Here is a 25,398-nt window from a genome sequence, read left to right on the forward strand (position 1 = left end):
AGCCTGTGTTGCCCTAACATGGGTGCAAGAACTCAATATTGCCAAGGCTGTACATGCCACAATGCAAGACAAGCTGGAAAACATGTATCAGTGGGACCCCTTGCACACATGGCACAGCTGCATGGCCAAGGTCATGCAGCACCTCCTTGGTCATGGTCTCAAGGACTTCAAGAACTTCCTTGATGCCCTCATCAACGTCATGAAAGACTCTTGCCTTGCGAGCGTCATGTAATCAAGACAACAGGCAGGCAGGTGGGCTTTCTTTTTCTCTCTTTCTCTTGTTTCTTGTGCTATACAAGGGTGGGTGGGCAGGGCACAAGTTTCTCATTTCTCATTTCTCGTTTCTTGTCTACATGTCTCTATTAATGTGCTTCATGTGCTTTGCACAATGAGCACCTTGATCATAATCAACAAGGGTAGGTGGGAGGTATGTATGTGTTCAATTAAAAAAAATCAAGTAGATACATGACATTCATTTTGTACTTTGATGCATGCACATAATGCAAATTGATTGTGTTTACCTGACTTGTGACGCGCAATCTATCCATCATGTGTCTCATGCCTTGGGCATGTGCCAACTGTCTTGGAGGTCCTTGTACTGCTTGCTTGTCTCACTTGCTCTCCAGCTACTAGAATTCCTCATGGCTCGAACGTCTCCAACAGTCAAGGCATGGCATCATCATGATGCAGTGACAACTGTGAACAGACAAAAGCATGCGAGAGCCTGACAGCACATTCAAGAAGTTGAGGAAGCACTGCATGATGAACTTGATGCCCTCATGGATGAGCTGCACATGAAGAAGGCAGCATTACATGCAATGTTTTGAGTGCACAGATTTGAAAAGAGGAATGAGGGCATGAGCACAACTAATGCTGCATGCCATATCCTTACAGAGGAGTACCACGATCAGCATACGTCTAGACCATACTCTTGTGGCTCATAAGTTGATCGCCGATATTTCCGGTGTTTTATCTCGAGCTCCTTGTTGTAGACTAATATAATAAGTATATGAAATGGCCTGACTCGGAGAGTACTGCATTAATTCGGTTAATTCGCTAACTGCACCGCCACGTACAGCCGGTCATTCAGTTGAAGGGTTATAACCGCTAGCGGCTGTGTCTTGTGTACCATCATTCCGTAATTTTCACTTTGATCTTCTTGACAATATCGACATGTTTACTAGATCAATTTCGGGCTACAGGATATATGCATAGGACTGGTGAGAACTCCTCTTGTCACGTGATCTTATGTGGATTGTCGTGTCCGTGTCGCGTTATTTTCGCACGAAGGGTTCACAGAAGATCCTGCAAGATGTGCTGATGTGGCGGAGCTTGGGACTTAATATGGTCAGAGCTCTGCCTCAAAAAAACTGGCGGTCTTTTTTCATTGATTCGAGATCAAGCGCGCCCAGTGGGCGAGGAACTTTCACCGCTGCACCCAAGAAACGCGTCAATGGCGAAACGATAGTAAGTCCTATTCACCCTACAATGCTATGACTCAGTCGCCTTTCTAGAGGACTCGTAGCAAACAAGCTGCGTATATATATGAATAGAGCTCCTGCAAGAGCAGTCTGTTCTCTGTTAGCTATCTCTCAGCACACGGCCGAAACCATCACACAAAATGAGTGATGCAGACACGAGCTCCGGTAAAGCACCCAACTCTATGTCGTACTTTAGCGCTTTGCAACAGCGTCAAGATCCTACCTCAATCAGCTACGGGTGGAGGATTAACCGCGCTCTGGGATCCGTGGGGTGGGGGTTGAACATTCGGAACGAATATGAACCTCCCCAAGCAATTATATATCGTCCGTGTATGGTGGGAGAGCTTCTGCAGGAGCTGGAACACCGCCTCCACGCCTTATCATGTCCGGATGCTGGCTCGGCTGCAGGCAAAGAATCTCAATCCTGGACTTTACAAGCATCGCGCTCCGTTAATATCAACGAGCGAACGAAGCGCTTATGCGAGGCAACTGTTGCGACTACAAATGATATACTAAGGCGAGTTTCTAAATGAAGCACGCTCGACACAAAAACTCCTCCGTCACGCATGTCCGCTTTCAATAACTCCTCGACAGTATGGTGTGGCCATCCTATTCAAGAATATGGTTACACCATCAAGACACATAGGAACGAGTCTGAAACCCTTGTGATTGGTCTCTCGTCCCATATGAGTGAAGCTCTGGTTGATCTAGTCCACTGGGCGCAAGAATGCACAACGATAGTGCCTCTCAGGGCACATCAACCAGCCGCAGATCATCTCAGACTGCTCCAGCTTGTGCGTTCCCGACATCCTTACTCCTGATCGATCTGATAACTTGCTTAGATCTCTCATCGCTTCGGTTGCTCAAGAGCATCCCATCTTGTTCTCACGTGCCCCTCTCAAACGATTTTTCTCCATTGTGTCCTGGATGCTGAAGACAAGAGGATTATCGAATGCTCCGACTTGGTTTCCTACCAGCAGCGACACCTCGTACTTCCAATCATGGTCTCCCTTCAACTGTCGAAAATGGGCTCCCAAATGGAAACTTCAGTGCCCGTCAATGTGTCTGTTGATGAAGTATATAAAACTATCCAAGCAAGTAAAGCAAAGGCCGAACTGCTAGACGCAGAACGTGTAGACAAGGTGTGTCCACCGTATGACTAACTCTTTCCTTCAACTGACCACACAAAGTTTATTCTGGGCTTTGCGCAGTGTGGCTCTTCGACAGTCCATGAGTATTACGTCATGTCTCCCATGAAGAAACCTGGCACGAGCGATGTCACCTCGATATCTATCGAGGATCCTGAACAGTCGTTGGAGTTGGTTCTCGCCACATTTCTTATCGGTTCCGGAACATGTGGCAGTGTGTTTCTCGCTTCTACAATGGGGAACCAGCAGCTGGCGCTGAAAGTCGCTTCATTCGATCGGGAGGAACCACTATGGAAAGAGTTCGAGATGTATCAACACTTTCGTCGTGCACGTCTGGAGGGGCAAGTGTCGCCTCGGTGCTTTGGTCTGCTCAGAAGCAACCGCATGATCGTTCTCATCACGGCGTACTCTGGTCGAGAACTCAGCAATTTTGACATTGACATTGCAGCCAAGTGAGCCATTACCACACCATGTAATCTGTGAAACTAACAAGATGGAAAGGGTACAAATCGCCGGAGCTATCATTCGGCTTGAGAACGCCGGAATAGTGCAAGGAAGCTTCTATCCACGGAACGTCGTCTGTGATGATAATGGTGTCTTCCGTATCATCGACTTTCACAGGGGATCTTATAAGAAAGGCCGCAGATTCAACCTCCTTGCCATGAAGGATAGGATCTGGAGTTCGGAACTAACAGTGCCAGTGGACACTGACCGCTCTTTGGGCTTAGATTCAATGCACATCATTCCTGTGCCTGAGACGGACGATTCGAGTGAATTCGATGGCACGAACTGATCAGCTAGTCTACATAGAATGTTCTTAATCGTCTGCACATGTATAATGATTGATGGTAACTTGTCACAAAATCCCACGATTAGTCCCTGACTAGTACGAAATGTAGTCATCTTCCTGAAGCTTTCCCCAATTTCACCGAAGGCAAGCGGCATTATGATTCGGTGCTGCAGTACATTCCGACGGGTGGCTTCCATTCGCCATCTAACGACGAAGAGCGAGCAACTTCAGCGAGCACTCGCCTCTCGACCGACCATCTATGCTCTCGCGACTCCGCCAGGCAAGGCAGGTGTTGCTGTCGTTCGAGTATCCGGGCCGCACGTATTCGATGTATGGAAGACTATTGTACGAAGAAATGGAAAGGGAAAAGGAAAAGATATTATGGAACATGCCAGGTTGATACGTTGTGAGTTGTTAGACGCAAACGATGGAGAAGTTCTAGACGACGGTATGGCTGTCTTCTTCCAAGGTCCGTATACTACGACACTATTCGATTTCCTGCACTGATGCATGTAGCACCGGCCTCCTATACAACGGAAGATACAATTGAGCTCCACGTCCACTCTTCTCTGGCCGTCTTGTCTCGCCTTATGTCGTCTCTGTCCGCTCTTCCTGGTGTGAGGCAAGCCGAGCGCGGAGAATTTACGCGTCGCGCATTCGAAGCTGGAAGGATCGACCTTACACAGGCAGAGGCATTGCGTGACCTAATTGAGAGCGAGACGGAGGTGCAGCGGAAATGGGCAAGGAAAGGCGTGGAGGTACGATGATATATCCCCTCCTTGGAATGTGACTGAGGAGGTATCCAGGGCAGGGCGAAGGTCCGATACGAAGCAATGAGGAATGATGCTATTCTCGCGCTTGCCACCGTGGAGGCTCTCATCGACTTTGGGGAAGGGGAGGATATTGAAGAGGGGGCGTGGGACCAAGGTTAGAATTATATCCTTGGGTTGAACAAGTCTCAAAGTCTCCTGCAGCACGACGGCGTGTTAGCAAGCTTCGGGCGAACATTGCACATCACCTCTCTCCCTCGCAGAGGGGAGAAATATACACGAGTGGATTATCATTAGTAATATTCGGCCCTCCAAATGCAGGCAAGAGCAGCCTACTTAATCACCTCGGTATGCATCTTTCAGCCCTCTGTTGAGCATCCAGGTGATCCCCCATCCAGCCCAACGCGAAGCAGCTATCGTCACCCCTATACCAGGCACGACGCGTGACGTGCTCGAGGTTGCGCTGGACATTGCTGGATGGCGTGTCAAAGTGCATGATACTGCCGGCCTTCGCCCCTCCTCAGACGTTGTCGAGAGCATCGGTGTGCAGCGCGCCGGCCAAGCTGTGGAGGGAGCCGACCTGGCTGTATGCGTGCTATCCCTCCCCGAGCTAGTGAACAACGGTTTCCGCGTACCGGACATGATCGGCAAGCACGTTACACAGGAGACGGTGGCTCTACTGAACAAGGTGGACGCGGTCGACCCAGCGCAGCTCGGAGAGTGGCTCGATTTCGCCAGGATGGCGCTCCCACCTGGAACGCCAATATGGCCAATCAGCATACAGCGGGGAGATGGGATGTCGGAGCTGTCAGACGGCCTCGCAGAGGTGATCAAACACCGGTTCGTGCCTTTGCCTGAATTGTGCAACTCTACCTCATGAATCCCAGATACGAGCATTCCGAAGGGGACGAGCCGCTCATCACACACGCACGACATCGCGCGCACCTGGAAGCGACACTCAGGTTTCTAGACGCGTTCCTCGCGCTCGGTATATTCTTTTGACAGCGTCATGTGTAAAGCTGACCGAAATCTAGGTGTGGAGGATGTCGTCCTCGCTGCTGAGGAATTACGCTACGCAGCGAAGGAGTTGAGCAAAGTCACAGGCCTTATCGATGTAGAAGATGTGCTGAACGCGGTATTCAAAGAGTTCTGCATCGGGAAATAAGCAGATTGCATAACGACGCTCGGTCGCGTGTATAATGTAATTGAAGCTGATATGCTAGGGATACAATAATGAATGCGTAAGTACAGGACATGCAAGCGAGACCGTTCGATCAGATCCATGTATCCCTCCGTATCTTGTATCCGGGTTCATCCCGCAACCTTGACGATGACTACCTCTCCCTCCCCTAACCGTTCCAGTGCCTCAGCTGCCTCGTCCAAGCCAACGACCCTTACTCCATCCAGATGGCCCGTTCCGTCCTGCGGGTTATCGGGGTCTAGAGAGAGAAATGGTACACATACTCCTTCCTGCGCACTGAGGACGACAGCCTCAAGCGTGTCACGGACGTCTTCTCCATCCCGATCTACAGCGGTGAGAGGGGAGATCCACTCATAGTCGACTCGTTTCGCTTTGTCCGTTTTGGGCTGGGGGAGAGAAACGGCCGATTGGGAGGCAGAGCGCTGGTGCACATGTGTGGAAGGAGTGAGGAAGGCGCGACGCAGCGACCGGAGATTGGAGTGGATCTGTGCACGCATCGTTGGCGCAGAACCAGGATCGTCCCCAACGAGCGTAGTGAACTGTCCTCCGTCCTTGAGCACCGCACGGGCAGCGCTCCATACGTCATGGCCACCGATACAGTCAACGACGAGGTCGAACTTGCTCTCCTCTATCGCCCTCTCCTTGTCTTTCTCCTTCTCTCTCTCCTTCTCCTTTTCCCTGTCCTTCTCTAACTTCCTCTTCTTCTTCCCGTCGATCTGCTCTCTGCTCTCATCCATCTCCTCCCTCTCCGCACTACTCTCCCTCTCCAGCTCTCGCTGACCAGCAGCCAAAGCCCACTCAGCCAAAGCCTCCAAACACCCCCCCACCTCCCCCTCCCAAACCTCCTCCGCCTCACACACCCTTCCAAGCCTTTCCGAATCCACTTCCCCTTCCCTTTCGGCTTCCCCTTCTTCTCCCTCATTCTCCCCGCCCTCTTTGTCCGGCTCTCGTTCCCACCCTTCGCGCTCCATCTCCCTCTCCCATTCTGACTTCACAACCTGTGTCTCCATCCGCGAGGGAGACCGGTCCGGCGGCCGGGATCGGGACCTGCTCCTTCCTTCGACCTGCACACAAACTCCCCATCCCCCCGCCCTCAGTTCCCTAGCACACATCACCCCCTCTCCCACTCCACCCATCCCTTTTCCAAGCAAGATCAGCCCCCTCCCTTCCCCTTGTGCCGTCCTCGCTGCCCTCATTCCCGGCACACCAACCAGCGGCAAGAGCGAGAGTTGCAATAGTGTGAGGTCTGACTTCGAGGTTGCGCAGGGACATAGCCGCCTCCTGTCGACGATGACGAACTCTGCTAGTGCACCAGGGTGCCGCGGGTCGAGTAACGCGAGAACCCATTCTCCTCTCGTCAAACCCGGACAGTCCCAGCCCGCTTCTACCACCTGCCCTATAAGTGCACGGCCGGGGATGTAGCCGAACGCTTCCGATGAAGAGAGTTTTTGACGGAGGAGGAGGGCGTCGGCGTAGTTCAGCGAGCAGACGAATACGCGAACCAGGGCGGATTGGGGTGGGACGCGGGAGGGAGGAGGGGTGCGGACCGTGAATGCTAGTGCGTGTTCTGGGGATTCTCGGCTTGGAGAGCTTTGTGATTGCGAGAGGGAGAGCGAAAGACGGTGGGAGCGGCTCTTCGCTGCGCCGCGGACGACAGAAACAGTCGCCATTGCCGCTTGGCCTATCCCTAGTTTTGTGACGTCCACTTTTCCCTCGGTAGCGGCACGCCAGGGGTCGGAAGGGACGTAAGAGGCGTGAGGAAGGAGGAGGGATGTGTATCCTGTTGGTTGGGAGGGAAGAGTGATAGGCAGGGGAGAGGGGAGGAGAACGGTGTGTGACTGGGAGGTGGAGTGGGAGTGGGAGTGGGAGGTGTGAGAAGAGCGGGAGAGAGAACGGGTGGGTGCTGAACTAGTGCGAGGGCGGATGGAAGGTGCGCGTACGGGGGCAGAACACGGAGTTACCGCCGGTGTCGGTGGGGGCGGGGGTGGTGGGACGGTAGATCCTGGCCTGACTGTCGAGGAGCTCGGTAGGGAAGAGGCAGCCGAACCCACATGGAGCAAGTCCTCGTCCAATTCGGGGACGTCTGACATCCTGGGGTGAGGTGAGAGGGCCGAGTGAGCTGAATGGGCTGAATGAGGAGGGCGAGGGTGCCGAGGAAGGGGGACGCTGTACGAGTGGGGAAGGGAAGGCAGGGGGGGCGAAGAAAGCGCTTGCGTTCGAGTCTGCATAGGCATAGAGGCAGACTTTGTACGTGTTCTCTGCTGGTCAGAGGCCGAGTCAGAAGCAGAGACATAGGTTGGGGTGGCAGGTACGAAGGCAGCCGCAGAGGTAGAGGCAGGCAGCGCCCGTTCAGACCGGACGGAACTCGAATTACGTCGGCTCGGAGCTGCGGTCGGCGCCTTAGTTGGCTCGAGCACTGCAGGTGCAGGTGCGGAGCGGGTTGACAAGCTCCGAGAGGGCGGGGCCGAAGCCAGCGGGAGATGGGAAGATCCGGAGGTGTTGGGATGTCGGCTGCTGGTTCGTTGGCTCTGACTTCTCCGTACGACGATCTTCCCTTGATTGCTCGTCTTGCTCTCATCGGAGTACCTATGTTGGGCGAGTTCTTGAGGAAGGACAAGCCACCTGACGTCTTTGGCCCAATCTTGTGCCGTATCAGCAGAGACTGTGCTGCTGCTCTCCCGTGGCGAAACCGTGGGTGGGAGAGGGTCCCTATTACCCATTTTGCCCGACGCTCGCTGAACGCCCCTGCTAGATTTGGAGGATGCTTCCCTCGATAATGCCGGTGTCGTCATCCCCGTACTGGCGCTTTTGCTCCAGGAATAGCTCGAGAAGGCGTCTTCCGAAGCCGTTGTTCCGCTCGTCGAAGTGCTTCGAGGGCTGAGTGCGGGGGCTGGAGGTCGAGCTGCCCTGAGGAGACGAGGAATAGAATGAATCTTTGGTGTTTGAGTTGCCTTGATAGGGGGGAGGGGTAGGACAGGAGGGAGGGGAAGGGAATGGGTGGGTGATGATGAGGGTGATTCGGGAGGAGTGATGAACTCATCTTCGTCGCTTTCTCCTTGTTGGGAGAGAGGAGGCTTGCACAGGATAGACATGAGTGAAGGTGAATGCGACGTCGGCAATGGTGGTGTCGAAGGATGTAGGACAACCATCGGCGGTTCTATTTTCGGTATTTCCACACTTGACGTTTCCCTCTCATTGCCTGCCTCTCTCTCCTCCTTCTGCCTATTCACTCCCTCTCGAGCCCATTCCCAATCCTCTCTATAGAACCCTTCATGCCTCCCCTTCCCCTGTCCTTCCCACACTTCCCCATCTGGTGCATACTTGCGTGATGGCCGTCCGAGGAGATGTTGAAGAAAGGTTGGTTTTGGCATGCCGTGCTGCTAGGTGAGGGCTCTTATATTTGTTGGATCATGTTATTGCCTATGCCAAGGATTGCTTATTATGTTCAAGATATTGAGTATACTGTAGTTGCAGTTGTAGACGTTGAGGAGGTCGTTGAGGATGTTGTTGAGGATGTTGTTGAGGATGAGGAGGTGCCTGTGCAAGGACACGGCGAGTTGACTCGAGGATGTGCTTCCGATCGCTTCTCGACTGAATTGGACATGACGTCACTGCACAGCCACATCATCATTGTCATTAATTAGCTTCTCTGGTATGATGATGATATTCTCGATGGACATGATACGTGAAATTATTGCAGATTTGTGTAATGCTTCAAATTTAATCGACTATTACCTATGCTGGGATGAATATGGTCAAGAAGATAATATATTTTATGTGTTGATAACCCAACATATTCGCATCAGCTGGACTCTCCCGGTCTAGTCGGGAGTCACGCGATCTTCACCTAACACTAGAGTTCATCTCATACTCAGACAATCCAGCCTCCCTCCTCGACTCTCACATCAGTACTGTCCAACCTACAACCACCCCCACCACCCCACAAAATGTCCACCAACCCTCCCTCCCCAGCGCCCGGCTTCTCATCCCGCGCCTCCCTCCTACTCCAAACCACCCACTCCCTCTGCACCCTTTTCTCCCACTCCTCCCCTCCATCCCGAATCCGAGAACTCTTCACCCCCTCACCAACGATAACGGAGCACGGACCTCCTCTCCTCCCTTTCCTGCGCACGTTTTCCGGACCCTCGGCCGTCTCCGACTACCTGGGCATCCTCTCCGAGCACCTATCTCTCTCTTCCGTCCAATACGGCCAACCCACGATAGACAAAGACAAAGAAACAGTGACGATCTCCGCCCACGCGCGGTTCACTTGGCTCTCACCCCCGGGAACTGGAACCTCATGGACCGAAGACTTCCTCTACATGCTGAGCGAGTTTGACCCCCGGGGCAGGGTGGGGAGATGGGACGTCTGGGCAGACCCGTTGAGCGCTTGGCTTGCTAGTCGGGGGAAGACGGTGCAGTCTGTCCTGGATTCTTCGGAGGAGGGGATTTGAACATGGATGCAGCCGTAGTTGTGGAAAGGCATATGTGCTTATGACTCCAAGACTTGTTATGTGGAACGCATGATTGATTTCGCCTTCGATTACATTGACATGCGGAGGACGATCTTCCCCCTCTGTTCACCCCTCCTCATCAACCCCGCCGCTTCCTCCCACCCCTCTTTCGTAAACTCACACACCTTGCACACAGCCGGCCTCACCCTCCCCCCACTGAAAAAGCTCAGCATCTCCTCAAACTCACGGGGTGAGCCCATAATAGACTGCCGGAGGAAATAGAGAGAGCGTATCTGGTCATGTGACAGAGTTTGGGAAACGAGGGTGGGGTTGCCGAAGAAGATGTATCTCCGCGCGTGTCAGTCGATTAGGAGCGAACGGTACGAAGAAGGAGGGGACGGACCGGTCACCAATCTTCAGTCGCTGTGTGCACTGTTCGACCGCGCCGGAGGAATCGATCACCACGTCTATTACGCGTTCGGAGCCTGAGGAGCTGACGAAGGCGGCAAGCCGTTGTGGCTAGGATGGATCTCTGTCGTCCACTGGTTTGGGGTAGCATGATTCGGTCAGTCAAGAGAGAAATGAGATAACGCATAACATGAACGTAATGGACAGAAGACTACAGCAGTGAAAGAGCAAAGGAACTAGAGAATGAGACGAGAAATGAGAAAAACATGTGAGAAGACTTACCACCACCCTCCGCGCCCAGCGTTTTCGCAAACGCAATCTTCTCCTCTTTCGAGCTAGTCGTCCATACCCTCGCCCCAAAGCCTTGGCAAACTGGATGGCGAATGTGCTCAGTCCTGACCCAGCGGCAGTCACCGTCCCCCAACAAACACATCAGTACCTGCTGCAGGAGGATAGGAGAGGAGATGGAGCGAGGACGTTCATCCCCTCCCTCACCTGGCCGCACGTCTTCACCGCCCTCCAAGCTGTCAGCCCCGCCAGCGGCAGCGCCGGCAGCGCTGCCAGCTCCTCCACACTCCACTGCTCCATCCCACGCAAAGGATAGACGTTCTCGAAAAGTACGTCGACGTACTCTGCGAAGGTGCCGTCGTCGGGCTGACAGCCTAGGAGTCGGAATTGGGGCCGACGGGATGGGGTCGGGGCCCCAGCAGACGGTGGGGAGGATGAGAACGCGGGTGTTTAGGTGGGCCTTGAGGCCACTCTAGGGAAGACCGAAGGAGACAAGTGTCCTCACTCCGTCAGATCCGAGCACACTTCCATCCTTCAGATTCGGATACATGTTGAGCGCAATCCACTCGTCGCGTTTATTTAGTGCCGCTATCGCCCCGACGCATCAGTGTATGTCCATACTCCTCGTGGGGAGAGGCGTACCGGTCAGGATCTTGATACGTGCGTATCCCGGTGCGGGATGGTCGGGCAAGGGATGACGCTGGAAGACGACTTCGTTAGGCTCCCCCGCGGAGGAGAGGTGCAGTACGACTATTTTCGGTCAGTAGGCTCACGAGAAAGGTAAAGACGGCAAACCTGCGTTCATGAACATGTTGAAACAACCAGCGTATGCTGGCATAGACGGCGCCGGAGTAGAGTTGTTATACTCAGATGGAAGCGCATGGTCGTCGGGTTGTCAATGTGCCGCCCAGGGCTTTTAGAAATGCATGCCGAGTAGACTTCTTATGGGGTGATTGTCATGGAGATTTGAGGTTAACAAGGGCAGTTGATGGCAGCTGGTCAAGCACACAAATATTAATGGTCGGTGTGAGGAAGCCGGTGCCGACTATCGGCCCGAACTTTCCGGAGCGGGTCTATATGTGCACTCACTGTGTGGATCGACTTTGTCTACGTTGTACAAACTATCCTGCAGTCACGACGCATCGTGGTAGTCTACAGAGGCTTCCTGCCCGTCCAGATGAGGTACGGCAGGCTCTGGCCAGTGCTACGCCATTCCTCCCCTAGCAAGTCAAGCCATTGATCGAACTTTTCATGGGTCTTCCCCATCCCCAGCCCTAAAATACCACATCAGCTATCAATACACTCTCCCAGCGAGAACGCAAGTGCTTACCTCCGAGTCGGACGATAGCCCCTTTCATACCACGCCAAGCCTCGATGCTCCCATGATGCGCATCCGTGCACTGACCATCAACAACTAAGGGAATCCCCAGCTTTTCCAACCGAACGTCAACAAACCCTGCCGTCTCGAGAAGACCTTCGATCTTCGGGTACATCTCCGGATCGACGTTCTTTAGGCCGCACAGCGTCCTCAGCCCTTCGATCGAAGCGAGCGAGTAGGGGGGAATATCGTGGTCCTTATGCAGCGACCAAAGGATGTCGTATTCCTCTATCTGGACCCATCCACCAGGCTTGAGAACGCGGAACTGCTCCTCGATGCATTTCTTCCATGCGTCGGAGGAGAATGCCAGCCCCATCAGGCGCTGATGGACCAGGTTGAAGCGGGAGGACCAGTCCTTCGGCAGGTCGAGGCTGGACTGTATCACGAAGATTTGGTTTGAAAGAGGCTTGGGGAAGAGCTTGTCCTCAATATCAGCGCCGATCAGAGAGACAGTGGATGGCACTGTCTTGGCGATGTGGTTAAGCCAAACGCCTGAGCGAGACTAAGCGCATTTCCGAATCTCGGACGACCATTACTTGCCTGTTCCCGTGCCAAGATCAAGGATAGAATCTCCATCCTGAAGTTTCAATCCAGGAGGAGTGATGTCCTTTATCTCAGAGACCAGAATGCGATGCTGCCGCTCCAACCTATGTCCTCTGTTTAGCGCCGTCAAAATCAATGCCGCGAACATACCTCAACCGCTCCTCTTCATCAGAAGGTAAAAGGTAGCTCTCCGCCGTGTAGTATCTCTCTTCTTGAGACCTCGTCTCTTGGGGGGCAGGGTTGGCGGCGACACTAGTGGTCATGGTTAGGCAAAGGATAACGACGACTGTAGAGGCTCCCTCACAAGCATTGTTGAGGTATTTATGTCCATATCTCGTTATTATTACGCACAGCATCATCAGCGTCTATGGGGTAACATGCCTGAGCGTTCTGTAGAACGTTCTTCCAAGCAGCCTCTGCGTTCGAGTGCGCCAGCAGACAGGGGATCGAACGTTTCGGCATACGTCACGTGAACAATAGTGCTTTCGCGACCGCACCAAGCCTATTGACGAGCCACAAGGCGTTTGAGCCGTCCGCACGGCATTTGTATCAACGTCAGACCCTCGCAAACATTCTTCCAAAGTGCCGATGAAGGCGCCGAGATCTCAGTGGTCGTAATCATTTTAGTGCTGCAGTTCTCCTCATGTGGTGCAAAGATCATCCTGGAATCAGGACAATCAAACGCCAACAGTCTTGGTAAAGTCATAGCTGTGATGAGATATGGGCCACTATCTCGGCAGATTGATAGGCGGATGAGAGCAACGGACGACTGGACATCGCGGGCGCAGCCAGGGGAACGGGTGGCGCGTCACGTGGTCAAATAGTTTTCATGCTTACACACTCCGCGCTGTTTATTGTCTACACGCTCTCCGCCTTTTTCCTAACTGTACCCTCTCTGTTATTGGATCTCTACATCGGCTTTCTTGCAATCCAATTACACCATGTCTTCGTGTACACTCCAGTTTGCCATTCCTGCTCCATCTGATCCATGAGGCTGTCGAACTCTTGACTGGTCGACGCGTTCTCCGCTACTGTGGTATCATGAGAGAACTTCTCAACAGGGAACGATAATCACACCTTTCGAGGCCAGAAATGGGGTCTTCATTCCCCGATACGCGTCCACGAGCGTATCGCAAGCTGCGTTGTCCGGCCCGCCCAGAATGATACTTCTGTATGTCTCGTCTTCGATCTCGAAGCCCGCGTCTTGCAACATGCTGGAAATGTTGGGGATAACATCACCGCCTACACCCCGTTTCTCGCAAAGAATTCTGAGTGCTTGCGTGAATTGGCTGGTAGCGGGAGGTACGTCACTCGCGGTTGAGAGGATGTCGATGGAATCAAGTTCCTCAAGCTTGAAGTAACCCCCAGGCTTGAGAACCCGAAACAAAGCGGCAAACGCTTTCTTCCATCCTTCATGGCTAAGAGCAGAAATCATCAAACGCTGGTGCACAAGCGTGAAGGTCGAGTTCAGCTCAGAAGGCAGGTCGAACGTCGATCCGACTATGAATTTCATGTTCGGTTTGGCCGGTGGAAACAGCCGACCTTCGATATCCACACCGATGAGGTTGACGCCGTTAGGGACATTCTTCGCGAGCTCAAGAAGCCATATACCTGTTTCAACTGCTAAGTATCGATGCGACTTTCGCTGGACAGCATACCCGAGCCTGTGCCTGCGTCAAGGACCGTATCACCGTCTTTCAACTCAAGTCCAGGGGGAACAAGACCACCGCTATACGGCTGGAGGGCCTCGTGCTGCCTGTTTAAACGGATTCGTTCTTTCTCATCGGAGGGAAGGAGATAAGTTTCAGCTGTGTAGTATCGGCCCGTCTCCAGTTCGGGATTCGCGTGTTGGTCAGCCATTTTCTGACACCTAAGCAAGTATCGGGATGCCACCGATGAGACGATGGGAGACGAAACCTGAAGCGTTCGGATGGCACGGATAAATCTAATATCTTTATCTAGAAGTTGTGAGAGTACCACGTTGGTCTTCTGGTGGCCTGGAGTGGCTGGACGATATTAGTCATATGACGTGACTAATCAGACAGTCCGAGACCCCTAATACACAAACCCAATGCCGGACATCCGCATAAGCCAATCCCTTGTATATCGGTCCCCATACATGCAAACCATCACGCCCTAAAAGCAAATCGCCGTACAGCGAGCATCCAGATGCAAACACCGACCACCATAAGATGGAGGGTAGTTATGAGCACCATTGACTTGTGCGCCAGGCACCGCGTGGAGACTGGGCGCATGCAACACGGTGAAAGAGCCCCTCTCGGCCAGCAGTCCAGGTAACGGGATACGGGGGCACGTTATGTTCCTTCGCAGCGGGCGTTAATCGGACTGCAGACTGGGGGAATCGGAAGCCCAAGCATGAGGAGGGGCGCCGTAACGCATAGCCTCGTTGGTGATAGAGAAGCAGTATCTACCCAGCCGCGGATGGAATACATGAACGTGACTGTATGTATTTCTCTCGTTTTCGTTTCTCGGCATGGGACAAACAAGCCCTCGATGTAGAAGTATGCTACAGGTATTCACGACACTGCATCAAGTTTCAAACTCCGACAGTTCCACCTGAAGAATTCGCCTGAAAAACAGAAGCATCATGTCAAGGTGACTCCTCGTCAACGTGGAATACACGCGCTTCCTTAATCAAGCATACATAGATAAATCGGCCAGTATGCAAATACGATGCCCGCATCTCGAACTTGACTTGCTGATTCTGCTTTACGAGCCAACTGCCCCCTTCTCTGTTTCACCCTACGAACATGGGCGACACGCACGATGCTCCTGCCTCTAACACAGCACCGACTCTTCCTTTCTGGATTTGCTCTACCAGCGGGGCGATGAGTCACAGGCTGATGTCCCTGTGAACCCTCTGCCTCTTGGCTGGAGTATAGAGGACAAGAAGCTCCCTCCGACTGGTGTCCTCGTACACGATCCTGAGATGGTGCCCTGGCTCTTGCGTCAGCTGGATGTCCTCATGGAAGACAAGAAGTTTCCTGCGCCGGATCCTAATGGGAACGCTTATAAGGCGATGCAAGAATGGAAAGAAGGGACGACGATGGCTCTCCACTATCTTAGTAATGGACGCCAGAGGCTCCTTCGAGCGATCATCGCCGTCACAAAAGATATTGTCGAACAGTACCCAAAGCATTGTCCGGATACCTCGGATGAATCAGGCAAATCGTCTTTGGTTCGAGTCCATGAGCGGACAAACGATCCATACAGTCGTTATATGCGATGGTCCGGCGATGATATTCTGCAGCCAGACAATGTGGACTTGAAAACTTCTACTGGCGTGCAATTTCACTCCACCCGGCTACTCCAGTTGCCTCGGGAGATGGCGGAATATCATTTGCCTAGAATCGTGAATGCGTGCAAGGAACAGAAGACCTATCAGATGGGAGTGTCCTCTTCGCCGTCCGACATCATGCGCCTTGTGCAGCGGGTGAGTTTCCTTCATGAGCTCATGCGGAACGATCACATTGATCGGCGCTATATTCTAGATTGTCCATTGGGCATGGATCAATAACCCCTTAGGCTCGCATATTCTCTTGCATTCATATAGCACGTCCATTCTGTTGAGACTGAGAATTTCGCCTGAGGACAACACACAAATTCTTGCGTGCTCCGATATCATCTCTGACTGTCATCTACTTTCCGCCGTTGGCGTCTCCCTGCAACTCGCATGTTGGAGCCAGCACAGCAACAATTCCCCTATCCGGAGGCACACCGGGATCATCATCAACTTCCTGCGAATGTTTCTGTATCAGCTCCTGACGGCGAGTTGAAGATCCCGGAAGACATGGATATGTCATTGGATATCCTTGATACCGTTCCTGAGGCAAGAACCGTGTGCTCATCCTTGCTTGCTCTGATCCCACTTTAGATCATCATTGCCTTCGCACGTCCAGGAGCCACCTCCTCCTATGAACATTATAAGCTCTCTCGCACGGATGGCGGGCCCAAAAAGATCCTCAGTGCAGCTGAAAACGAGCGGGATACGTCCAAACATTCCTCACCAGTTGTACTTGCCGCCCATTTGAAAATCGGGGAAGGAACCTGTGGTTATGTTTACATGGCACAACATGGTTTACACAGGATAGCGGCAAAGGTCTCAATGCCGGAACAAGATGAACGTGAATCTCTTGTTAATGAGTACGAGACATATATGCGCCTGCGACGAGCAGGACTTGAGGGGAAGGTGGCTCCCAGATGCTTCGGGCTGTTCGAGGGTGAGACTATGACCGTCTTGTTGACGGCATATTCTGGTTCTGCAGTTAAGGATTTTGATCAACTTAGCATTGAAGATCGGTAAGCGATATGCTTTTTGTGTATATATGCCCCACTAAGCTGTTCCAGCTTGTCCGTGTTCCGTGCTGCGAAAGCGATCGAGGATATTGGTATTCGGCAAGGCAGCTTTTCGTCACGAAATGTCGTCTGTGATGACAAGAACGTGTTCCGAGTCATCGACTTCCATCGAGGCACCTGGGAGAAAGGGCGAAAACCGACTCTCAAAGACCTGTACACCATCTACTTCTACACAGAAGCAGTTAAACCGTCCTGGTGTGATGTTCTGGAGCTTGAGTGGAGACACGTTGTCCCACTTCCCGAAACAGACGACTCTGACTTGAGTGAGGAGTCTGCTACGGGGAACTAGGTAAATCAATGGATTGATGATGTTCCGTGTGGAATTGCAATGAATGTACAATATCACATATGCCGATCTGTCCCCTGAATGACTGCTGGCAGGGTCACCGCCAACTTTTCTCCCTTATTTGGACTGCCCGTCCACCGACTGATCGCTAGCAGAGTCATCGCGATGGAGCGCCAGATATAGAAGAAATTAACCCAAAATCGGGGATCATCACTTTGAACTAGGTACAACATCTGATTGGTGTTCAGTGCGGCTTTTTCGCGGTCCAGTTGCACCACGTCCTCGCGAAATTTTCACTTCGCTACTCATGCTCAATCTGGTCCATGACGCTGTCGTACTGTTCACTTGTGGAGAGTTTTGGATGACTGAGCTGTTATAAGAAAGCCACTCGACTAATCGGAGTGACGGACAGACCTTTTGACCTCATAAAAGGACCCTTCATTCCTCTCCATGGATTAATAAACGCATCGCAAGCCGCATTGTCTGAACCGCCGAGCTCAATAGTTCTGCGCGTCTCCTCCTGAAGTTCAATAGCCGCGTCCTGTAGCAGCCGAGAAATGTTGAGAAAGCAATCTGCGCCGATACCCCGCCTCGCGCAAAGAACCCGGGATGCTTCCAAGAATTGACTTGTAACAGGTGGTACATGCATTCGGTTAGAATGATGCCAAGGAAATCAATTCCCTCGAGCTTGAGTTAACTCCCAGGCTTGAGAACCCGGAAGAACGCTACAATCGCTTTCTTTCATCCTTCGTAGCTGAAAGCAGCCACCATAAGGCGCTGGTGTACAAGTGCGAAAGTACAATCCATTTCGGTAGGCAGGTCGAATGTTGAGCCGACGAAGAACTTCATGTTCGGCTGGGCCGGTGGAAACAATCGGCTTTGGATGTCAACGCCGACGAGGGTAACACTGCTTGGGACGCTCTTCGCCATATCTAGAAGCCATATACCTGATGCAAAATATCAGAATCGAGCCTTTCATAGAGTTAGGCTGCTAGATACCGTACCTGTACCTGTACCTGTACCTGCGTCAAGGACCGCGTCAGAGTTCTTCAATTCGAGTCTCGCAGGCACAAGACCGCCGCTCAACGGCTTTACCGCTTCGTGCTGCCCATTCAAACGTGCACGCTCCCTTTCGTCGGAAGGAAGGAGATACGTTTAGGTGGTGTAGAACCGCTCACTGGCGTTGAGTTGGGGGATCCCGCCTTGCTCGGTGATGGTCGCCATTGTCTGGGAAGGTGACAGCAGGCGTCTGCCAATTTCTTCAGTTGGGGCCCTTTGATAGCAGTACTTGGGTCGTTACTCGTTACTAGTTCATACTCTCAAGACGAAGTGAAAGGTGTGCGGCGACTGTGGAGGAAGGTTCGGTTATTTGGGGTATTGAAAACGCACTTGGAAAAAGTAACTCCGACATACGATGTGATGTGATCGATCACCTCGTCCCACAAGGGACCTTGGTGGTATGGGTTGCGGGCGGTTACCCCATTTGGCTAGAAAACAAGATTTCCGTCTCTCGTGGATGCGCAATACGCACTCATTATCATAATGATTTGCCAGATATATGACAACGGGAGACGGAATTTCTGATGTTCACCAAAACTGAGCAATACCAGCTCATAATGGCTTCCTGGCAGTCCATGTGGCATACGTTCGTTTAAAGTGCAATCTTCGCCATTCATTTTCAACTTGATCCATGAAGTCGTCATATTCTTCGCTGGTGCGTGCAACGTCAAAGCCTGTAGAACTCGGATGTTTGAATAAAGAAATTCACTTCATGGTGCGGACTGACCACCTGCTTTCAAGAATGGAGCTTTCATCCCCTTCCAGGCCCCAATGCCAGCCCGTCTAGCGCTCTTATCACTTCCGTACGGGATTCGCGTCTTGATCATCCGAAGAGCCGTGAATCCAGCTTCTTCAAGAAGATCCGGAATTCTGAGGAGACAATCGGAGCTGACACCCCGGGCTTCACAAAGCACACGGGCGCCCATCCAGAATCGGTGTGTTAGAGGCGGGATCTCGGCTTCTTCCAGAACGCCAAGAAAATCTATCTCCTCTAGCTGCAGCCAGCCTCCGGGTTGTAGAACTCGGAAGAACTCGGAAATACAGGCTTTCCAGGCCTCTCGACTGAACGCAGCTACCATTAATCGCTGATGGACTAGAGCAAATCGAGAATTCCAGCCTTCAGGGAGACTGAGGGTAGTTTGCACCATGAACTTCGTGTTGGACGACGGCTGGGGGAACAGCCGTTTCTCTATGTCGATACCGGTTAAGGCAATCGTGGAGGGCACCATACGAGCCACTTCTAGCAGCCAAACACCTAGAAATAATCATCAGAAAGAGTAGTGCTGTCGATCACTGAACCTTTATACCTGAACCTGTGCCGGCATCTAGGACCTTGTCCCCATCAGCTAGTACCAGGGACGGCGGAATGAGCGACTTCGTGTACTTCATAAGCATATCATGCTGTAACTGGAGTCTGGAAATGTGACCAGTAAGCGACGGGAGATGAACTGAACAGATGAGAACGTCACCTCTCACGCTCATCCTCGTCATGAGGCAGTAGATAGGTTTCGGCCGTGTAGTATCTGTCGACGCCACTGAAGGTCGCAGGAGGACAGGCGGAGAGGGAAGCAGTGGACATGCAGGTTGTTTCTTTTCCAGCAACCCCTGAAAGTGATCGACTGAACGTCCATCGAAGTCATTATATGCCCGCAACTGGAAAGTCATTGACTGCCTATCCCGGGCTGCGGCTGCTGTGCCACTGGGCTCCAGCGCGATCTTGCCGAGTCATACTGTGAGCAACGTGCCGCAGACCATTAGGACTAGGACTTGGTAACAAGAGGCCCTTCACTGATCAGCAGGTACGAATGTAGCCGGCAGACAGAACACCCGGACAGGTGTATCCTCGCACGACGCCAGCATTTTCAGGTGTGCAGAGATAGCACCAGACGGATACCGTAAGAAGAGATCATTTGCATCCATGCCCATTCTAGTGCTCGTTTCAATGATCAAAGCTAGTTTCCAAGAGTATGATGGTCCTAAGAGACAGAGATTAGGTGAAAATGAACCCCCGGATTTGAATTGATGGATAACACGCCCAAGTTTGACCTTTGATTCCGCCATTACCGTTGTTCGCTTCCTTCGTCCCACCATCAACGCCGTCTAATGTTTTTGACTTCATATGGCTTTACGAGCTAGTGCTGTGTTCTCTATAGGTCTCGACAAACGACTGGGGCTAACTCTAGTACACGGGCTTCTTGGCGGTCCAGCCAATCCATAACCACGCGAACTCATATGTTGCCCACTCTTCCTCCATCTGATCCATGAAGGTATCGAATTCCGCAGGAGTCTGGGCGATACCAAACCCTATTAAATAACCACGTCTTCAGCTTGTGTCATACTGCCCTGGGCGGCAACATACCTCCTGCTTTCAGGAAAGGGACTTTCAGTGCACGCTGTGATCCCAAGGAGGCATACCTCGCCGCTTTCCCTGCTTCGCCATTTTGATACATGGGCTGCTTCCGGGTTTGAGTATCCTCGAATCCGACCTTCTTGAGGATATCGGGTACATCCACGATAGCATGCGGCCCAATATTTCTCGCCTTGCATAGTGCATGAAGAGCTTTCATCCATTGTGTCGTCAATGGGGGTGTAGGCAGGTGGTCGGACATGACTCGCAATATGTCAATCTCGAGTAATTGAATCTGGCCGCCAGGTTTCAGGCAGCGATAAAAACCAGCAATATTGGTATTCCAGGCATCCTCTGTAAACGCGCATACCATCAATCGTTGATGGATCAGGGAGAATGTCGAGGACCACTCCTTGGGAAGGTCCAGGCTCGATTGAACGAGGAACCGCGCATTCGGCACCGGGGAAGGAAAGAGCTTTTTTTCGATGTCGATACCTGTAATTTCCACCCCCTCAGGAACGGAGTTTGCCATGTCGATGGCCCAAGTACCTGGCAGAGGTAAGCTGCGCTTGCTCTGGTGGTTAGACACCATTTTTCTTACCCGACCCAGTGCCAGCATCGAGTATCTTGTCGCCAGTCTTAAGGTGAAGATCAGAAGGAATGCTTTCCCATGCAAGATCAGTTTTCAGCATTTTATGCTGTCTGTACAGCCTATTTGTTATACGGTGAGCAGAGTTTGCACATAATGTACTGCCAGACCCCTTGCCTCAGTCGTTCTTCCTCGTCCGAAGGCAGGAGGTATGTGTGCGCCGTGTAATACCTCTCAGCAGGAGCAAGAGCAGTAGTCGTCACGGTAATTACCATCGTAGCAGCTCTTCTTTTGATGTAGCTGAGGATCCCAGCTTTCATCCTAGTTAATATAGGGAACATGTCGTATGTCACGTGTGGACTGAACAACATGCGAATACATAATCGCTGCGCCAGTACTCTCAGTTGATTACCATTTTTGGATCGCGCCACAATCCCCTGCGGTCGTCATTGGACATGCGTGTCAAGCACCATTCGCTAATGAATCACTTCATCTAATAATGCCGCAGATCAACGTAGTTGGAATGCGCGCGCACTAGCGCAGAAGAATCTCGATGTCATTTACTTGCCATGTGCCATACGAAGGAAGAGCCAGTGCTTCTTTTCTGCACGTGAGGACGCATGCACACAGTTCTCTTTCCTTTTCCAACAATCACCGAGTCATGCAACATATCGCCAGACCATTTCAAGGAGTGCCGTCACCACTACGGAACATTCTGTCACGCTATTCTATCTCTGAATCGGCTTTCTTCCCGTCCAACGTGTCCACATCCATGCAAAGTCAGTCGTTGCCCATTCTTCCTCAACCTTATCCAGATACGCGTCAAACTCCGCGTCGGTCCGTCCAATTCCGAAACCTGTGAAGTACGTTTGCGTCGAGTGTATACTTCTAGCTGCGATCGGAGGAACTCACCTCCGGCCTTCAAAAAAGGGCCTTTCAGGCCTCGTTGCGAGCCAATCGCCGTATCTCTCGTGGCCTTGCCAGTATCTCCTTTCGTGTATCTCGGACTGATTTTGATCTGAATGTCGACGAATCCAGCCTCTTTCAGAAGCTCTGGGATTTGCACGATGGCTTGGGGCTTGACTCCCCGCAGGCCACACAACTGGCGAACTCCTTCAAGCCAACGTGCCGTGTACGGTGGTGTTATCACCTCGGGATAGAGAACTCTCAGAAGATCGACTTCCACAAGCTGGACACGACCTCCTGGCCTCAATGCGCGATAGAATCCAGCGATTGTCTTCTTCCAAGCATCCTCCGTGAAAGCCAGAACCATGAGGCGTTGGAAGATGAAGACGAACTTTCCCGTCCATTCCTCGGGCAGATCAAGACTGGACTGGACGAGGAATTCTGTATTGTGCCCCGCGGAGGGGAGCAACTCGCGCTCGATGTCGATGCCAACCACTCGCACACCTTCAGGAACAGATTGTGCCACATCAGATGCCCATGAACCTGTGTTATCTGGTCAGATGATACCTCTCTCTTTGGAAGATACCTGAATACCTGAGCCGGTACCGGCATCGAGGATTCGATCCCCTTCTGTCAGCTCAAGGTCCTCAGGGATAAGCTCAGAGCCGAAGTAGTGTTTGTAAACTACATGCTGAGCTTGAAGCCTTTTCGAGGGCTGAGTTTGGGTTCTTGGCCAAGACGTGGGAGCGAAAGCTTACCTGGCTTTCTCGACCTCGTCAGAAGGCAAAAGATAGGTTTCGGTGCTGTAATAGCGTCCAGCCTTGGAAGGAAACGCAGTGGTGATAGTCCTGATGGTGGCAGACATTGGGAGTTGAGGATCTTGTACACATATCGGATAAACATGTTATTCTATATATAAGCACTACGTTGAACCAGTTTTGTTTGGCGGCAAAACGGGTACTTCTCCGCGCTGAAGCTTGCGGATGACTGAGGTGGAAGCATACCTTCCCAATGGGGTAGCGGGCGCCCTCTCCTGCTGTAGCCTCTGCGGGGAGTGCTTCGCACCCGATCATTGGCTGATCTTGCCGCATGCCAGCGTAGCTTGCAAGCGCTATTATATCCGTGTCTATTTTAGCGCAACGGAAGGGTACGGTCGAACTTCTGGATTCGATTACGCCGTTATCAGTAAAAGACAGGCGAGGCGGGTGTCGCTGTAGATGTGCAAATGAGAGCAGAAGGAAACAGAGGAGTAAGGAAAAAAGGGGAGAAACGGCTACGGAGCTACAGAGTGGAGATATTTCATCGAATCGTGCGTCTGTACCCGGACAAGCCGGGGAGGACGTGTAAATGTCCGGCTGCTGCTGTTTACAATGCCAGAATGGCGCGGTTCGCCTACGCAGCGTACCCACCATGTGGCCCCACCTGACTTCGCTGCCTCCCATGCTGACTGCCATCGTAAACCTCTTCCTGTTGGTAATATGCGACATAGTCCTGTTCCTCGTACGCTACCCCAATGCTCTGACGTCGCTGAGGCCGTCGGTCTGCCTCAACGTATGCGTTCGGTGCGTATGCTACCCGTTGCTGCTCAGGTGATTGCAGGGAGACTTTGGAGTCTCCGTATGCGCTACCACCATGCATGACAAGATGATGGCTGCTTCCGTACTCGGAAACAGCGTCATACGTATTCTCGTCCAGCGAGGTGCTCGAATACGGAACATACTGTCGCTCCGCGTACCCTGTGTTGGGTGCGTAGGCTCCATGTTGTTGAGGGTAGGGGGGATAGGTAGGATTGGAAGGATGATCGATCGGCGGAGGTGGGTAGTCAGGCAGAGGGGACTTGAAATCGCTCCACTGATCCTGTTCGACCTGGTAGCCGGACTCGTAGTCGTCTTCCACTGAGAGCTTGGGCAGCGTCGGCTGCGGCAGCGGACCGTTACCCTTGTTCTTGTAGTGAGAGAAGTCGCCTGCGGCTTCCTTCCGTGCAAGAGCGGCTTGCTTGACGACACGCTGGCGGACCTTGCGCTTGATGAGCTCGGAAATACGCTTGTCGACTTTGTGGCAGCAGTATTCCTGCATATATGCGGTCAGCGTTCAGTCAGCCACGACAAAAGATAACACACCTTCAGGTTCCCTCGAATGTGGCAGAGGAGAGGGATGTACAGCACAGCTGCAGCGACGAGCATAATCAAACTGCCAGCGAAGACCAAAACCGTGAACAACATGGAGATGAGCAGTCCAGCTGTCAAGATCGACCCATCATAGTACAGCGACCAGTCGGTGGAAAAGTTGTTCACCTGGGCAAATGAAAACAGCACAATCGCATTGATGCACTGTCTCGGCCCGTCGGCGAGCAGGAGCCGTTTCCAGCCCTTGAAAGTGAAGAAGATGAAGAAGGCGAACTCATCCATGCGCTTCGTGCTGTTCGCGATCTGGCAGAAGAAGCAAAAGTGGTCGAATGACCTCAATGAGTAGTAGTTGTTGGCCATCAGGTTGGTGAAGGCATAGGAGATATCGCGAGAGAGGATGATCTTGCGTGCTTTGCGGGCCTCGTATATGGCCTGGCCGACTGGTCAGAGAGACTTGAGACGCAAAAAAAAATGGCAACGCACGAGGAGGAACCCAAAGATAATGCAGCCGACGAATACCCACTTGCCAATGTCGAAATTGACGATGATCGAGCAGTCGTTTGAAGAGTTACACTTCGTGTAGATACTGTTCGTCCATCGGTTGGTTGACAGCATGGTGGTGGCAGTGAAGATATCGGAGACATAGACGAGGAAAGACTTGATCACGACAATGTATAGCCAGATGTACCGTAGTGATGTCCAGAAGGAGTTGTCACGGTAGTCGCGGGTATCGACAAAGTCGAACTATGAGAGTGTGAGGCACGTTTCAGGGCAACGGACGGGTGAAGGGGACGCACTTTGTGTTCCGGCACCTCCTCACGCTTCCATGTAGGACCAGTGCAGCACATCCTCCTCTAACAAACGTTCCAATCGAGCGAAATGCAGAGGATGCAAAGAAGCGGTGCTTAAAGACCTAAGACGAGGGATGCGCGGCACCAGGCCAGCAAGGTGGTGGATAATGAGAAAACAGAAAATAAAAAAACAAATGAGATTGTCCGGTTGAGTCGGCTGTATGCCTGTGAGAGACTTGCTGAGGGTGTAAAGAATGACTGCTGAAAGAGCGATGGGGTGCGAGCGACTGCACGACGGGCGGGGGAGACGAGAGAAGACGGTGACAAGGGAAGGAGAGACGGCGACAGGGGATGACAACGGTATATTCTCGCTCTGTTCGCGTCTGAGGGTTCGATGGAAGCAATTGAAACACAGCCACTTCGCCGGATTTGTGATGTCTTTTGTTGCTAGGGCTC

General features: G+C 52.3%; 12 protein-coding genes across 12 annotated transcripts; 3 read left to right on the forward strand and 9 right to left on the reverse strand.

The window, feature by feature from the left end:
- Positions 1-3,575: 3,575 nt before the first annotated feature.
- On the forward strand, positions 3,576-5,354 carry DACRYDRAFT_44568 (P-loop containing nucleoside triphosphate hydrolase protein; the record flags this gene model as incomplete). Its single annotated transcript, XM_040774589.1, has 7 exons — positions 3,576-3,888; positions 3,936-4,177; positions 4,226-4,346; positions 4,394-4,537; positions 4,588-5,033; positions 5,084-5,177; positions 5,224-5,354. 7 exons carry the CDS (start codon positions 3,576-3,578, stop codon positions 5,352-5,354), a joined length of 1,491 nt encoding a protein of 496 aa, XP_040633406.1.
- Positions 5,355-5,384: 30 nt separating this feature from the next.
- DACRYDRAFT_19636 (uncharacterized protein) lies at positions 5,385-6,152 on the reverse strand. The gene has a single exon (XM_040771598.1). It carries the CDS (start codon positions 6,125-6,127, stop codon positions 5,501-5,503), a length of 627 nt encoding a protein of 208 aa, XP_040633407.1. The 5' UTR covers positions 6,128-6,152; the 3' UTR covers positions 5,385-5,500.
- Positions 6,153-6,511: 359 nt separating this feature from the next.
- DACRYDRAFT_19637 (uncharacterized protein) lies at positions 6,512-8,952 on the reverse strand (the record flags this gene model as incomplete). Its single annotated transcript, XM_040771599.1, has 1 exon — positions 6,512-8,952. A coding segment is annotated over exon 1 (812 nt), but the record flags the coding sequence as incomplete, so codon positions are not given.
- Positions 8,953-9,337: 385 nt separating this feature from the next.
- Positions 9,338-9,844, forward strand: DACRYDRAFT_45207 (uncharacterized protein; the record flags this gene model as incomplete). Its single annotated transcript, XM_040774630.1, has 1 exon — positions 9,338-9,844. One exon carries the CDS (start codon positions 9,338-9,340, stop codon positions 9,842-9,844), a length of 507 nt encoding a protein of 168 aa, XP_040633409.1.
- Positions 9,845-11,144: 1,300 nt separating this feature from the next.
- On the reverse strand, positions 11,145-12,724 carry DACRYDRAFT_13149 (uncharacterized protein; the record flags this gene model as incomplete). Its single annotated transcript, XM_040770962.1, has 6 exons — positions 11,145-11,290; positions 11,630-11,661; positions 11,697-11,814; positions 11,871-12,410; positions 12,455-12,495; positions 12,612-12,724. 6 exons carry the CDS (start codon positions 12,722-12,724, stop codon positions 11,145-11,147), a joined length of 990 nt encoding a protein of 329 aa, XP_040633410.1.
- A 580-nt stretch (positions 12,725-13,304) lies between these two features.
- On the reverse strand, positions 13,305-14,321 carry DACRYDRAFT_97930 (S-adenosyl-L-methionine-dependent methyltransferase; the record flags this gene model as incomplete). The annotated part of the gene is made up of 3 exons (XM_040777493.1): positions 13,305-13,492; positions 13,539-14,072; positions 14,120-14,321. The coding sequence occupies 3 exons, from the start codon at positions 14,319-14,321 to the stop codon at positions 13,371-13,373; spliced, it is 858 nt and encodes a 285-aa protein (XP_040633411.1). The 3' UTR covers positions 13,305-13,370.
- Positions 14,322-15,411: 1,090 nt separating this feature from the next.
- Positions 15,412-17,127, forward strand: DACRYDRAFT_97931 (uncharacterized protein; the record flags this gene model as incomplete). Its single annotated transcript, XM_040777494.1, has 4 exons — positions 15,412-15,915; positions 16,165-16,320; positions 16,357-16,781; positions 16,830-17,127. 4 exons carry the CDS (start codon positions 15,412-15,414, stop codon positions 17,125-17,127), a joined length of 1,383 nt encoding a protein of 460 aa, XP_040633412.1.
- A 738-nt stretch (positions 17,128-17,865) lies between these two features.
- On the reverse strand, positions 17,866-18,348 carry DACRYDRAFT_103463 (uncharacterized protein; the record flags this gene model as incomplete). Its single annotated transcript, XM_040767758.1, has 3 exons — positions 17,866-18,071; positions 18,129-18,146; positions 18,303-18,348. The coding sequence occupies 3 exons, from the start codon at positions 18,346-18,348 to the stop codon at positions 17,866-17,868; spliced, it is 270 nt and encodes an 89-aa protein (XP_040633413.1).
- Positions 18,349-18,735: 387 nt separating this feature from the next.
- DACRYDRAFT_74000 (S-adenosyl-L-methionine-dependent methyltransferase) lies at positions 18,736-19,762 on the reverse strand (the record flags this gene model as incomplete). The annotated part of the gene is made up of 4 exons (XM_040776042.1): positions 18,736-18,857; positions 18,911-19,438; positions 19,491-19,597; positions 19,653-19,762. 4 exons carry the CDS (start codon positions 19,760-19,762, stop codon positions 18,736-18,738), a joined length of 867 nt encoding a protein of 288 aa, XP_040633414.1.
- A 600-nt stretch (positions 19,763-20,362) lies between these two features.
- Positions 20,363-21,394, reverse strand: DACRYDRAFT_103465 (S-adenosyl-L-methionine-dependent methyltransferase; the record flags this gene model as incomplete). Its single annotated transcript, XM_040767759.1, has 4 exons — positions 20,363-20,487; positions 20,543-21,079; positions 21,132-21,241; positions 21,282-21,394. The coding sequence occupies 4 exons, from the start codon at positions 21,392-21,394 to the stop codon at positions 20,363-20,365; spliced, it is 885 nt and encodes a 294-aa protein (XP_040633415.1).
- Positions 21,395-21,847: 453 nt separating this feature from the next.
- On the reverse strand, positions 21,848-22,890 carry DACRYDRAFT_103466 (S-adenosyl-L-methionine-dependent methyltransferase; the record flags this gene model as incomplete). Its single annotated transcript, XM_040767760.1, has 4 exons — positions 21,848-21,975; positions 22,032-22,568; positions 22,620-22,729; positions 22,784-22,890. The coding sequence occupies 4 exons, from the start codon at positions 22,888-22,890 to the stop codon at positions 21,848-21,850; spliced, it is 882 nt and encodes a 293-aa protein (XP_040633416.1).
- Positions 22,891-23,174: 284 nt separating this feature from the next.
- On the reverse strand, positions 23,175-25,245 carry DACRYDRAFT_19639 (uncharacterized protein). The gene is made up of 4 exons (XM_040771600.1): positions 24,949-25,245; positions 24,635-24,895; positions 24,146-24,583; positions 23,175-24,095 (listed from the first exon to the last, which is right to left on the reverse strand). The coding sequence occupies exons 1-4, from the start codon at positions 24,997-24,999 to the stop codon at positions 23,418-23,420; spliced, it is 1,428 nt and encodes a 475-aa protein (XP_040633417.1). The 5' UTR covers positions 25,000-25,245; the 3' UTR covers positions 23,175-23,417.
- Positions 25,246-25,398: the final 153 nt, after the last annotated feature.

Source organism: Dacryopinax primogenitus, assembly GCF_000292625.1.
Source record: "Dacryopinax primogenitus strain DJM-731 SS1 chromosome Unknown DACRYscaffold_1, whole genome shotgun sequence".
Lineage (NCBI taxonomy): Eukaryota > Fungi > Basidiomycota > Dacrymycetes > Dacrymycetales > Dacrymycetaceae > Dacryopinax > Dacryopinax primogenitus.

Coding starts and splice junctions, on each gene's coding strand:
- DACRYDRAFT_19636 (XM_040771598.1), bottom strand. CDS start 6,127: ATGGATGAGAGCAGAGAGCAGATCGACGGGAAGAAGAAGAGGAAGTTA.
- DACRYDRAFT_19639 (XM_040771600.1), bottom strand. CDS start 24,999: ATGTGCTGCACTGGTCCTACATGGAAGCGTGAGGAGGTGCCGGAACAC. Junction 24,896..24,948: donor AGGAGGTGCCGGAACACAAA/GTGCGTCCCCTT, acceptor ACACTCTCATAG/TTCGACTTTGTCGATACCCG. Junction 24,096..24,145: donor ACATTCGAGGGAACCTGAAG/GTGTGTTATCTT, acceptor GCATATATGCAG/GAATACTGCTGCCACAAAGT.